At 41.8% G+C, this 15,305-nt stretch overlaps 1 protein-coding gene across 1 annotated transcript in view; it reads left to right on the forward strand.

The window, feature by feature from the left end:
- Positions 1-15,305, forward strand: part of LOC137383793 (AT-rich interactive domain-containing protein 2-like) — a 312,689-nt gene that overhangs the window by 188,816 nt on the left and 108,568 nt on the right. The window contains exons 7-8 of the mRNA XM_068057005.1: positions 155-224; positions 5,378-5,625. Coding sequence (XP_067913106.1) covers positions 155-224; positions 5,378-5,625 — 318 coding nt within the window. The remainder of the gene's footprint in view (positions 1-154; positions 225-5,377; positions 5,626-15,305) is intronic.

Genomic DNA, 15,305 nt, shown 5'->3' on the forward strand with positions numbered 1-15,305 from the left:
ACATTTTCTTGAAAAAAGTTTACAAAATAAACATGGATGAAAGCAAATGATAAGGATTGTACTGACTTTGTAAAAGTGAATGCTTTTAATGTTTTGTGTCTAATCTGATTTTGCACACTACTACTAAAGTTTAAAACACACTTAATATTAACAGTTTTGGAAAGATACAGTTGAAGACCATGAAGTACGGGAGCTTATTGGAGACAAAAGTCACAAGTCTAAAGGTAAGGCAAAGTTACTTAGCAGCAACAAGAGCAAGCACAGATGCAAATATTCAGCTGTTGTGGAGACTGCTGAACTGTCAGTTCAGAAAGCTGTTTTTTTTTAAAGTTTTCCACCTTGACGATCACTGAGACTTGCCTACCGTTTGTGAATTTGTCCAGCTCTCCATTATGAAGTGCTACTTGGCAATAGTGTATTCAACTTGGGAGAGATATCATCCAATATGCACTTACTGGCCAGGTCACTAATGGAGAGTCTCATGGCCTAGAGGTGGTTCTACAAAAAGACTGCAGTAGTAATGGGTTTTGGTAGGGGGTGGAGCACAGGGGTGATTCAAGGGAGAGTTGGAGCCATTTTTGAGAGCAGTACATACTAACATACGAATTAGGAGCAGGAATAGGCCACTCGTCCCCTCGAGCCTGCTCCGCCATTCAATAAAATCATGGCTGATCCAGTTGTAACCTCCACTCCACATTCCCACCTACCCCTGATAGCCTTTCACCCCCTTGTTTAATAAGAATTTATCTACCTCTGCCTTTAAAATATTCAGACTCTGCTTCCACTGCCTTTTGAGGAAGAGAGTTCCAAAGATTCACGACCCTCAGAGAATATTTCTCCTCAACTCTGTCTTAAATGGGTGACCCCTTATTTTTAAACAGTGATCCCTAGTTCTAGATTCTCCCACAAGAAGAAACATCCTTTCCACATCCACCCTGTCAAGACCCCATCAGAATCTTGTATGTTTAAACAAGTCGCCTCTCACTCTTCTAAACTCCAGCAGATACAAGCCTAGCCTGTCCAACCTTTCCTCAAAAGACAACCCGCCCATTCCAGGTATTAGTCTAGTAAACCTTCTCTGAACTGCTACCAATGCATTTACATCCTTACTTAAATGAGGAGACCAATACTGTACACAGTACTCCAGAGGTGGTCTCACCAATGCCCTGTATAGCTGAAGCACAAACTTCCTACTTTTTTATTCAATTCCCCTCACAATAAATGATAACATTCTATTAGCTTTCCTAATTACTTGCTGAACCTGCATACTAACCTTTTGCGATTCATGCAGTAGGACACCCAGAGCCCTGCGTCTCAGAGCTCTGCAATCTCTCACCAGTTAGATAATATGCTTTTTTATTCTTCCTGTCAAAATGGACAATTTCACATTTTCTCACATTATACTCCATTTGCCAGATCTTTGCCCACACACTGAACCTATCTATATCCCTTTGTAGCCTCCTTATGTCCTCTTTACAATTTACTTTCCTATCTATCTTTGTGTCATCAGCAAATTTAGCAACTATACCTTTGGTCCCTTCATCAAGTCATTTATATAAATTGTAAAAAGTTGAGGCCCCAGCACTGATCCCTGTGGCACACCATTCGTTACATCTTAGCAACCAGAAAATTTTACACCTACACACTGTTTCCTATTAGCTGGCCAATCTGCTATCCACGCCAAAATGTCCGTCCACCTGTTTTCCCCCCCCCTCCCTTCCCCCCCCCCCCCCCCCCCCCCAGGCACCACGAGCTTTTACTTTCTGCAATAACCTTTGATGTGGCACATTGTCAAATGCCTTCTGGAAATCTAAGTACAGAACGTCCACCAGTTCCCCTTTATCCACAACACATGTTACTACTTCAAAGAACGCCAGTAAATTGGTTAAACAAGATTTCCCTTTCACACAACCTTGTTGACTCCCCCGATTACCTTGAATTTTTCCAAGTGCCCTGCTGTAACATCTTTATTAATAACTTTACCATTTTCCCTATGACGGATGATAACTGGCCTGTAGTTTCCTGCTTTCTGTCACCCTCCCTTTTTAAATAAAGGAGTTACATCGCTATTTTCCAGTCTAGCGGAACCTTCCCCAAATCTAGGGAATTTTGGGAAATTAAAACTAACGCATCTAATATCCCGCTAGCCACTTCTTTTAACACCCTCGGATGAAGTCCATCAGGACCTGGGGACTTGGCAGTCTGCAGCTCAACAATTTGCTCAGTACCACTTCCCTGATGATTGTAATTTTCTTGAATACCTCCCTCCCTTCTATTTCCTGATTTACAGCTATTTCTGGGACGTTACTTGTGTTCTCTATGGTGAAGACCTATTCAAAATACCTGTTCAATTCATCTGCCATCTCCTTATTTTCCCTTATTAATTCCCCAGACTCACCTTCTATAGGACCAATGCTCACTTTGTTAACTCTTCTTTTTAAAATATCTATAGTGTTACTACTGAGACAGGAGTAATGCACTATCAATTCAGTCCCATTCCTCCACAGGTTATTATTAAGGTTGTTATTAAAGTTTTCCCACTTACTGGAAATTAGCCAAATTAAACACTTTATTAACCCCCAGAATGAAACAGGCCAAACCAGGTATCTTTAAATAACAGCAAATTAACTATTTATTAATAAACTAAATCTTAAACAAATCTATGTCTAAAAGATTTTACTACTTATTTATCCTCACCTTCATGCACCCACTCATACATTCAAAAACAAACGGTAACCAGTTTAAAAATGATGTTCCTTAGGAATAAATAAATAACTGGATTGTAAGTCCTTGTGGGTTACGTTCCCGGTTTGGTGAGGTGGCCCAGAGCCAAACGGTCAGATGCCACTCAAAGTCTCCAAGCGAATTCGCCGAATGGTCTTTAATGGATAGACATTCACAGCAGCAGGCGACTCACAGTTCGTTCAACAGGGGTATAGCAACAGGTCTACATGGATTTTTAAATTGGCAGTCTTTCAGTAAAAACTTTACTGAGAAACTTCCAGAAACACAAACAGGCAACAGAGTGTCATTCCTGAAGCAGAGACTTTTTAGATATTGGAAGTAAGAAAAATGAATTTGCTACCTCCAACAATACCAATGTTGTTTTCCAGGGATTTTTTTCCTCCTTGGGCAATAACACCGCCTGTAGATTTTCTGCTGATAGAGATAGAGAACTCCTTTCTTCAGTGAGCAGGCTTCACTGGTCTCCAGATCAAACTGATTTTAGCCGGTCTTTACACACAGTTAACTAATACAATACTGTACTGGCTTCCTCTCTCCTGCTGTTGCCTAGGAAACAGGCTTGCTGCTGGCACACACTGTTCTCAAAGGGCACGAACAACTCTCAGTCTTAAAGGCATACGGTTTTAAACAGAGTCTTAAAGGCACACTGTTTTAAACAGAGGGGAGAAAACACTCCCATGACAATAGAAACTCTTACTATCTGTCTTTGTTTCTCGCCAGCTTTCTCTCGTACTCTAATTTTTCCTCATTAATCTATTATCGTTCTTTGCTGCTTTTTATATTCTGTCCAAAAGTTCAGTAATATTATTGATGATGTAAATTCTGGAATGGGAAAGAGAACAAGAGAATGGGGAACTTTAAGTGAGGTGAAAGTTGAATTTTGACTCCTTTGATCATAGCAGCTGTTGTAATACTATGGTAAATAAATTGGTTAACGTAGTACAGTATCTCCATCTACTGGCAGAAAATGACACTTTTTAAAAAGTATCCTGTTTTTTTTCCCCAAACCACATTAGAAGGGCAGTGCTGGAAGGCCTTTGGGTAGGATTTTAGATGTTTAAAACTGATTTATGCTTTTAAGATTTAATGACCATGCCAGCAGTATCATATAGCTACTTTTAAGGGCAGTCTTGCATCTAACTAACCTGTAATATTATCGTGAGTTTATTCAGTGAACACAAAATTAATAGTTGATTTAATACTGTATTCAACATCAGAAACTGAACATTTTTGAGCTTTCTGATCTTGTTATTATAAATGTGGTTGCATATTGAAAAGGTGATTAGCATTTGTTAGGTTTTTTTTTTGCAGGCTGATTTTACTCAATCTTAGGCTGCTATTGTTATTGAAGTCTGTCAGCTCTTGCGCATTTATCTTCTAGGAGAAGTTCCTTAATATTTTAATGCTACTGGTGCCACTTCATCCTGCACAGTGGATTTCAGAACACTGGTGGCAATTTAGAAGTAACTGTAGAACCATGTACGTGCAGTTAAAAGGCACCGTTGCAATAACTCCCCATGTGGAACTGGCACGTGTTCATTTACTCAGTGCAGGGGGTCTCAGAGCTGATGAATTAGCCCACTTTTGAGATCACTTTTTTTGAAAAATAACTTCATTCCATATATCATTTTCTACCTGAAAGGTCAAGCAAGTTTCTGGCAGTATTCATGTTAAGCCTACTACTAGGAGACATCTGAATGATGCTATGTCTTTTCTCCTCCCTCTCATTGGAAAACTCCTGGTCATTACTTGATGACCCCTGTGACTAACATTGAGATAGTCATTACATTATGTAACATGCATCTGAAAGCCACCACGATGTGCGGCACCATGTTGAGAGCCCTGCTATACCATTATTTGAATGTTGTTGTTTTCAGTAATATTATGTGAGAGACTATGCAGGGAGTTTTAGCTATTCGAGAATGGAGTGCTGACTTCAGCTGCAATGCAAGCAAATTCCAGCAAACTCAATGTAGACTAAATAGCGCCCATGGTTCTTTTATAAGAACATTATAAACAGCAGATCCTTTCGAAAAAAGCAAATTAATTTAAAAGTATACAATGAAAGTTTTTAGTCAAAATGGAGTCAAGTTTTTTTTAATAGTTTGTTTGGGGTGGAATTAGAATTGTAGATATTTAACACACTGAAGGCCATTCTGTCCATTGTGCATATTGAATTGTTTGCTGTAGTAATCCAAAACTAATCCCACTTCCCTTTTCTGTTCCTGTAACCCTGTATCTTCCTTACGTCAAAATAGAGACACATAAGCATTTACAGCATAGAATGAAATTGGAACTGATTCTCTAAAACTGACCTGAAATAGTTTACTGGCTTAGACTTCAGTTAATTTAATGCTTTTAACTTTAGGTTTTAGTTAAAAATCCAAAGCATGAATATCAAATGTAATTCCTCCAGCTTAATGGGTTTGAATGTTTTATGATCTATCCTTTTTGTAACCAATTTATGTTTTAGTTATTCAATAATGTAGCTGTATTTATTCCAGAATTAACACTATTTTCATAAATTATGCTCATTAAGTTACTCAAACACCATTTTAAAATATTAGAGCATGTACAGGTGCTGTAAGGACTGAATTTATAATTTTGTTTCAATCGTTGCCCCTCAACCTAGAAGCTGCTAGCGATGATCGATGGGACTCCGTCTTGTTCCATCCTCCACAGAAATTGGGCATTCACGACCTGGAAGGGCAAAGGGTGCTGCAGATAGCTGTTATTATCCACAATCTATCCACGGAAGAAGGGAACGCCAAGCTGCTAGCTAACCGGACATGCCTGCGGTTTCTGCTGCTATGTGCTCACAATAGGCACGTTGCACTTAAGCAAATGGGGTTGGACACACTGGGGAATGTAATGGCAGAGGTAAGATCATGGATGTAGTGTTTTTTTTCTCATTCTTTTGGTGAATCAAACTATTCAGTGCTGAATATCTTGAAATTGATGTGGACATCTCTTATAATTGTGTGGAACTCAAAGAATCTTGATTTTTCCAAGCATCTGGAAGATTATTTGTACAACATAACAAAGTTATAGATTATTCAAGCTGATCATATACCTTATACAGTAATAGCATGCTAATAGACCAAGGTTTCTTTCCAGTTACTGCCATTTATTTGAGATCCTAATCAGAATAAAAAAGGTCTTTAATTATCTGTTTGCATTATTAACTGCTCAGTGCTTTAAATATGGTCAATCCACAATCAGAATTCACCCATGAGTGTTGGGAGAGGGGAGAGAGGAGACAAAGAACAAACAAAGAACAGTACAGCACAGGAACAGGCCATTCGGCCCTCCAAGCCTGTGCCGATCTCGATGCCTGCCTAAACTAACACCTTCTGCACTTCCGGGGACCGTATCCCTCTATTCCCATCGTATTCGTGTATTTGTCAAGATGCCTCTTAAACGCCGCTATCATACCTGCTTCCACCACCTCCCCCGGCAGCAAGTTCCATGCACTCACCACCCTCTGTGTAAAGAACTTGCCTCGCACATCCCCTCTAAACTTTGCCCCTCTCACCTTAAATCTATGTTCCCTAGTAACTGACTCTTCCACCCTGGGAAAAAGCTTCTGACTATCCACTCTATCCATGCCGCTCATAACTTTGTAAACCTCTATCATGTCGCCCCTCCACCTCCATCGTTCCAGTGAGAACAATCCGAGTTTATCCAACCTCTCCTCATAGCTAATACCAGGCAACATCCTGGTAAACCTCTTCTGTACCCTCTCCAAATCCTCCACGTCCTTCTGGTAGTGTGGCGACCAGAATTGCACGCAATATTCTACGTGTGGCCTAACTAAAGTTCTGTACCGCTGCAGCATGACTTGCCAATTTTTATACTCTATGCCCCGACCGATGGAGGCAAGCATGCCGTATGCCTCTTGACTACCTTATCCACCTGCGTTGCCACTCTCAGTGGCCTGTGGACCTGTGCGCCCAGATCTCTCTGCCTGTCAATACTCCTAAGGATTCTGCCATTTACTGTATACTTCCCACCTGCATTAGACCTTCCAAAATGCATTACCTCCCATTTGTCTGGATTAAACTCCATCTGCCATTTCTCCACCCAAGTCTCCAACTGATCTATATCCTGCTGTATCCTCTGACAATCCTCATCACTATCCGCAACTCCTCCAACCTGTGTGTCGTCCGCAAGCTTACAAGCTTGTTTAAATGTTTTGGCTAGGCTAGAGTGCAGAGATGTGCACATCGGCTATTTTTCTTTGTTGATTTACAAAAACAATTTTGAGTTATGCATACTTCATTTTCTTAACTTGAGTATTTTATGTTCCACACCTGTAAAGGTTTGGATTTCTAAACAATTTGAACTAGGAGGAATTTCAGACAATTTACATCAAGTGGTTGTTAAGTTTAATTCCGTATCCAAGGGGTTATATTAGCAAAATATGCAAACATGAGATTAGATCCAGCTAATTCTCCTGGCAAAGTGGTGCTTTCATTATACCACATCAGCTTGAGACAATGGAAGTTTAAAATGCTCCAATAAACATTCACATATAATGGATTGGAATGGCTTTATTCATGTAAGCTCAGCAGGTGGGGGTAGCTGTCAGGTAAGTCATACTTAGGAGGGTTGTAGCCAGTGTGATTGGCAGCTCAACTGGTCAATCCCTGGACATGCAGAGCTATGGAAGGGCCAGGGATCAATCCTTTGGCTCCCTGAAATGCTAGGAAAGGAGATTCTGCAAAAATATGGCGTGTAAGATAGATGCAGTGGACCAGAACCCTCTCCTTGAGATTAGCAGCAGCTGACGCCAGCAATTAGTCAGTCGGTAAGTAAATTTAGACTGCTGATGGGGATTGTGCGATGTGATTTGCTTTTTTGCAGAACTGTTATGAAATAGATGAACGTTCATTGGAGACTTTATTCTGTTTGTTCATATCCTGTATATTTACACTTGGTCTTGTTTCACTAGATGTTTCATAAATTGTCATTTGAAAGATGGAAACTCATTTTTGGGCACATAAGAGATTAGAGTATCCAAGTCACATACACAGGTTTCATTTTTATGCCCCAGTTCATGCTACTCACATGTTTAAAAACTGGACAGTAAAGGTTAACATCTGTTGTTTTTCATTTGAATCTGATTGCCGGTTGGAAGTTTTAAGCAATGATATAGTAATGCGTGTGTTTTTTTTACTTTCTGTAACTATGGCAGCACTCTAATTAAATTGGCACAGCTGCAGAAATTAATTACAATTTAATTGAAAATATTATATAACTATTATACTCTTGCAAGTCATAGTTTGGTTGCGAAGTGTGCATGCGCACAAAATACTGGTGGGTGTCGCCAACCTCAACCTTCAGGAGAGCTCAAGTACATTCTGTGTGGCTGAGTGTGGTCAAAGATTGAGTGACTGGAAGGATAGAGATCTTCAATTGAGGGATAAAGTTCCAGCAGTAACTCACCATCTGGTTATTTGACAGATTAATGTACAATAATTGAACTTGAGAAGTTTAAAAAATGGACAAGCACCTCCCATCTCTGAGAAAAATATCTTCATGGAGGCCAAAAAACAAATGTATATGCCTAATGAGAAGGAAAGGGGAAAAATGTTGTTATAAAAGGGGAAAGTGCAAAAGTGTTGGCTTTTAGAGCTACTCTTTGCATTGCAAAAGGTGGAAACTTTATTCTTTCATTGTTCCAAACTTAAGGGACTAAAATCTGACAAGTCCCCGGGACCAGATGGCCTACATCCTAGGGTTCTAAAAGAGATAGTTGCAGATGTAGTGGATGCACTAGCTATGATGTTCCAAAATTCCTTAGATTCAGGAATGGTCCCATAAGATTGGAAGTTGGCAAATGTTGCACTGCTTTTCAAGAAAGAAGGGAGAGAGAAAACAGGGAACTACAGGCCAGTTAGCCTAACATCAGTCATTGGGAAAATGCTAAAATCTATTATTAAGGAAGTCTTAACAATGTGCTTGGAAAAGCATAGTATGATTAGAACAAGCCAATGTGGTTTTACTAAAGGGAGATCCTGTTTGACAAATTTATTAGAGTTTTTTGAGGATGTAACTAGTAGGGTAGATAAAGGGGATTTTGTATACCTGGATTTCCAAAAGGCATTCGATAAGGTGCCACACAAAAGATTAATTGGCAATTTGAGGGTTCATGGAGTTGGGGGTAATAAGCATGGATAGATGATTGGTTAACAGACCGGAAGAATGAGTGGGCATAAACGGGGCATTTTCAAGTTGGCAGGCGGTAAATAGTGGAGTGCCTCAAGGATCAGTGCTGTGGCCTCAGCTATTTACAATCTATATTAATGACTTAGATGAAGAGGTAGAGTAATGTATCTAAGTTTGCTGATGATATAAAGGTAGGTGGAACGTAAGCTGTGGGGAGGATACAGACAGGCTGCAAAGAGATATAGACAGGTTAAGTGAGTGGGCAACGTGATGGCAGATGGACTATAATGAAGGGAAGTTTGAAATTATGCACTTTGATCGTAAGAAGAAAAGCAGAATATTTTTTAAAAGGTGTGCAACTTGTATGTATAGATGTTCAAAGAGACTTGGGTGTGCTTGTAGAAGGAATGCAGAAAGTTAACATAATAAAAACAAGAAATGCTGAAAATACTCAGCAGGTCTGACAGCATCTGTGGAGAGAGAAGCAGAGTTGACGTTTCAGGTCAGTGACCCTTCTTCAGAACTGGCAAATATTAGAAATGTAACAGATTTTAAGCAAGTAAAGCGGGGGTGGGGGTGGAGGGGTGCAAGAGATAACAAAAGAGAAGGTGTTGATAGGACAAGGTCACAGAATAACTGGCCAGAAGGTCATGGAACAAATGCAAGTGGTATGTTAATGGTGTGCTGAAAGACAAAGCATTAGTACAGAGAATAGACTGTTAAGTACAAAGCACTCCAAGCACTAACTTTTAATTTTTTTTTTTACTTTTTGACAAAACAAACAGTGGGTAGACACAGTAGAAACAGACTAAACGCACTACAAAACCTAAAATAAAATAATTAAATAAAAAAGAAAAATGAAAAAAAAACTAAACATAAAAAGTGGGGGGGCCCCATCATGCTCTGAAATTATTGAATTCAATGTTCTGTCTGACAGGCTGTAGCGTGCCTAATCGGTAAATGAGATGCTGTTCCTCGAGCTTGCGTTGTTGTTCGCTGGAACATTGCAGCAATCCTAGGACAGAGATGTGAGCATGAGAGTGGGGTGGGTGTTGAAATGGCCAGCAACTGGAAGCTCGGGGTCATGCTTACAGACTGAGTGGAGATGTTGCGCAAAGCGGTCACCCAATCTGCGTTTGGTCTCCCCAATGTAGAGGAGAGCACATTGAGCAGCGAATACAGTATACTAAATTGAAAGAAGTACAAGTAAATCGCTGCTTCACCTGAAAGGAGTGTTTGGGGCCTTGGATAGGGAGGAGAGAGGACGTAAATGGGGCAGGTATTACACCTCCTGCGATTGCAGGGGAAGGTGCCGTGGGATGGGGACAAGGTGATGGGGTAATGGAGGAGTGGACGAGGGTGTCGCGGAGGGAATGATCCCTTCGGAATGCTGACAGGAGGGGAGGGGAAGATGCGTTTGGTACTGGCTTCATGTTGGAGGTGGCGGAAGTGGCAGAGGATGATCCTGTGGATCTGGAGGCTGATGGGGTGGAAAGTGAGGTCAAGGGGAACCCTGTCGCGGTTCTGTGAGGGAGAGGAAGGGATGAGGGTAGAGGTGCGGGAAATGGGCCGGTCACGGTTGAGGGCCCTGTCAGCCACAGTGGGGGGGAATCCTCGTTGAGGAAAAAGGAAGACATATCAGAAGCACTGTTGTAGAAGGTAGCATCATCAGAGCAGATACGTCGGAGACGGAGAAACTGGGAGAATGGAATGGAGTCCTTACAGGAGGCAGGGTGTGAAGAAGTGTAGTCGAGGTAACTGTGGGAGTCTCAGTGGATGGGCTGTCTATTAATTTTCATTATAAGCCCACCGACTCCCACAGCTTCCTTATTCCTCACCAGGATTCCCCCCCCTACTGTGCTTGACAGGGCCCTCAACCGTGTCCGGCCCATTTCCCGCACCTCTACCCTCACCCCTTCCTCTCCCTCACAGAACCGCAACAGGGTTCCCCTTGTCCTCACTTTCCACCCCACCAGCCTCCAGATCCAAAGGATTATCCTCCGCCACATCCAGCATGATGCCACTACCAAACGCATCTTCCCCTCCCTTCCCCTGTCAGCATTCCGAAGGGATCGTTCCCTCCGCGACACCCTCGTCCACTCCTCCATTACCCCACCACCTCGTACCCTTCCCACGGCACCTTCCCCTGCAATCGCAGGAGGTGTAATACCTGCCCATTTACCTCCTCTCTCCTCCCTATCCAAGGCCCCAAACACTCCTTTCAGGTGAAGCAGCGATTAACTTGTACTTTCAATTTAGTACACTGTATTCGCTGCTCAATGTGCTCTCCTCTACATTGGGGAGAACAAACGCAGATTGGGTGACCGCTTTGCAGAACATCTCTGCTCAGTCCGTAAGCATGACCCCGAGCTTCCGGTTGCTTGCCATTTCAACACCACCACCACACCCGCCCCCCAACCCCCAAACTCTCATGCTCACATCTCTGTCCTGGGATTGCTGCAATGTTCCAGCGAACATCAACGCAAGCTCGAGGAACAGCATCTCATTTACCGATTAGGCACGCTTCAGCCTGCCAGACTGAACATTGAATTCAATAATTTCAGAGCAGGATTGCACCGCCCGCCCCCACACTTTTTATGTTTAGTTATGTTTTTTTATTTAGTTATTTTATTTTATGCTTTTTAGTGTGATTAGTCTGTTTCTACTGTGCCGACCCACTGTTTTTTCAAAAAGTAAAAATTTTTCATGTTTGTGCTTTCAGCACACCATTAACATACTGTTTGCCTTTGTTCCATGACCTTCTGGTCAGTTATTCTCTGTGACCTCTTTTGTTAACTCTTGCCCCTCCCCCCCCCCCCCCACCCTGCTTTACTTGCTTAAAATCTTTTACATTTCTAATATTTGTCAGTTCTGAAGAAGGGTCACTGACCTGAAACGTTAATTTTGCTTCTCTCCCCACAGATGCTGCCAGACCTGCTGAGTATTTCCAGCATTTCTTGTTTTTATTTCAGATTTCCAGCATCAGTATTTTGCTTTTATTTTGGTGCAGAAAGTTAACATGCAGGTACAGCAAGCAATTAGGAAGGCAAATGGTATGTTGGCCTTTACTGCAAGGGCATTGGAATACAGGAATAAGAAAATATTGCTACAATTGTACAGGATTTTGGTGAGACCGCATCTGGAGTACTGTGTACTGTTTAAGAAAGGATATACTTGCATTGGAGGCAGTGCAGTGAAGGTTCACTAGATTGGTGTCTAAGAGACTAAATAAATTTGGCCTGTATTCTCTGTATTCTGTATTCTCTGGAGTTTAGAAGAATGAGACGTCGTCTCATCGAAATATAAGTTTCTAAAGGGGCTGGATAGGATAAACAGTGAGAGATTATTTCCACTGGTCGGGGAATCTAAAACACTGGGGCACAGTCTCAGGTTAAGGGGCCCATCATTTCGGACTGAGATGAGGAGAAATTACTTCACTCAAAGGGTTGTGAATCTTTTGGAATTCTCTACCCCAGAGGTTTGTGGATGCTCCATCATTGAATACATTTAAGGCTGGGATAGATGATGTTTGGTCTCTCAGGGAATCGAGGGGTATGGCAAGCCAGTGGGAAAGTGGAGTTGAATCCGAAGATCAGCCATGATCGTTTTGAATGGCAGAGCAGGCTCGATGGGCCATATGGTCGACTCCTGCTCCTGTTTCTTCAAAGGAAAATGGGGAGCGTGGAGAAGAAAAACGGTGAGAGGAGAGAAACTGTCCAGATTCCATATTGGAAAATCTGACTCTCAGATGTATCATACTAATTGGTTATGATTGAAAATTCAACCTCCCCATGTTTAATTTATTGGTCTGTATCTCAAACAAAGCACACACGGTATGACATTGCTGAACCCTGGTGTAATTGGCATCAGCTAACAGACAACTGGACTGGCGAAACTCTTTAACGACCCAAGTGTGATCTCAACCACTTGGTATTCAAGGTCGTAGTCTGTTTTGAATATTTGGTGCTATCGTATCTAATAGATGCTCAGAGTAAATTGTTAGTTTTTATTTTATTTAATTTTAGTCTTAGTATATAAATTATAAGTAGAATAGTCTCAGTTTGCAGTGTATCTGATTGACATAAAACCTTCTGGAAACTCATTTGCACTCCACTGCTGATGAATTGATGCTGTTTTTAATGCTGGCAAACTAGAATTACCAAATAATTCAAATTAAATTACTCCAAATTAAGAGTTGGTTATATAACAATGTGATTATGGTTTAAAATTTGTTGCAATATTTTTGTAATAGTACTGTATTTAGTTCCGTCAAGCTTACTGCAAAAGGCTTAAAGGGGGCGGAATTCTTAAAATGCATCCAAGAGAGCTTTTTGAGCCAGTACGTAGAAAGTCCTACAAGAGAAGGGGAAGTTTTAGACCTTATCCTAGGGAATGAAGTTGGACAAGTGGTAGAAGTGTCAGTGGGGGAGCATTTTGGGGATAGTGACCATAACTCTAAGATTTAAGGTAGTTATGGAAAAGGACAAAGACGGGCTGGAAATAAAGGTACTGAATTGGGGGAAGGCCGATTTCAATTTGATAAAACAGGATCTGGCCAAAGTGGACTGGGAGCAGCTACTTGTAGGAAAGTCTACATCAGATCAGTGGGAGTCATTCAAAGAGGAAATAGTAAGGGTTCGGAGCCAACATGTACCTGTTACGGTGAAGGATAGGACCAACAAGTCCAGGGAACCCTGGATGTCAAAGGTTATAGAGTATTGGATCAGGAAAAAAAGGAGGCTTATGGCAGATTCGGAGCGCTGGAAACAGCGGAGGCACTAGAGGAGTATAGAAAATGTAGGGGGGTACTTAAAGTAATTAGGAGAGCAAAGAGGAAACATGAAAAAACATGTGGGCAAGATAAAGGAAAATCCTAAGGCGTTTTATAAGTATATTAAGGGCAAGAGGATAACCAGGGAAAGAGTAGGGCCCATTAGGGACCAAAGTGGCAATCTGTGTGTGGAGTCCGAGGACATAGGTGAGGTTTTAAATGATTACTTTTCATCTGTGTTCACTATGGAGAAGGACGATGTAGGTGTAGAGATCAGGGAGGGGGAATTGCGATATACTTGAACATATTAGCATTGAAAGGGAGGAAGTATTAGATGTTTTAGCATGCTTGAAAGTGGATAAATCCCCAGGCCCAGATGAGATGTATCCCAGGCTGTTATGTGAGGCAAGGGAGGAGATAGCAGGGGCTCTGACAAAAATTTTCAAATCCTCTCTGGACACGGGAGAGGTACCAGAGGACTGGAGGACAGCAAATGTGGTACCATTATTCAAGAAGGGTAGCAGGGATAGACGAGGTAATTACAGGCCGGTGAGTCTAACATCAGTGGTTGGGAAACTATTGGAAAAAACTTCTGAGGGACAGGCTTAATCTCCACTTGGAGAGGCAGGGATTAATTGGGGATAGTCAACATGGCTTTGTCGGGGGAGATAGTGTCTAACTAACTTGATTAATTTTTGGAGGAGGTGACTAGATGTGTAGATGAGGGTAAAGCAGTTGATGTAGTCTACATGGACTTCAGTAAGGCTTTTGATAAGGTCCCGCATGGGAGATTGGTTAAGCAGGTAAGAGCCCATGGAATTCAGGGCAATTTGGCAAATTGGATCCAAAATTGACTTAGTGGCAGGAAACAGAGGGTGATGGCCAAGGGTTGTTTTTGCAAGTGGAAGCCTGTGACCAGTGGTGTACCACATGGATCGGTGCTGGGACCCTTGCTGTTTGTAGTGTACATTAATGGTTTAGGAGGTATGTTAAGTAAGTTCACAGATGACATGAAAATTGGTTGCGTCATAATTAGTGAGGAGGAAAGCCTTAGATTACAGGATGATAGATAGGCTGGTAAGATGGGTGGAGCAGTGGCAAATGGAATTTAATCCTGAGAAGTGTGAGGTGATGCATTTTGGGAGGACTAACAAGGCAAGGGAATATCCAATTGATGGTAGGACCATAGGAAGTACAGAAGGTCAGAGGGACCTTGGTGTATTTGTCCATAGATCACTGAAGGCAGCAGCACAGGTAGATAAGGTGGATAGGAAGGCATATGGGATGCTTGCCTTTATTAGCCGAGGCATAGAATATAAGAGCAGGGAGGTTATGATGGAGCTGTATAAAACGCTAGTTAGGCCACAGCTGGATTACTGTGTACAGTTCTGGGTACCACACTATAGGAAGGATGTGATTGCACTGGAGAGGGTGCAGAGGAGATTCACCAGGATATTGCCTGGGCTGGAGCATTTCAGCTATGAAGAGAGACTGAAAAGGCTAGGGCTGTTTTCCTTAGAGCAGAGAAGGCTGAGGGGGGACGTGATTGAGGTATGCAAAATTATGAGGGGCGTTGATAGGTTAGATAGGAAGAAACTTTTTCCCTTAGTGGAGGGAT

This window comes from Heterodontus francisci, chromosome 25, assembly GCF_036365525.1.
Source record: "Heterodontus francisci isolate sHetFra1 chromosome 25, sHetFra1.hap1, whole genome shotgun sequence".
Taxonomy (NCBI): domain Eukaryota; kingdom Metazoa; phylum Chordata; class Chondrichthyes; order Heterodontiformes; family Heterodontidae; genus Heterodontus; species Heterodontus francisci.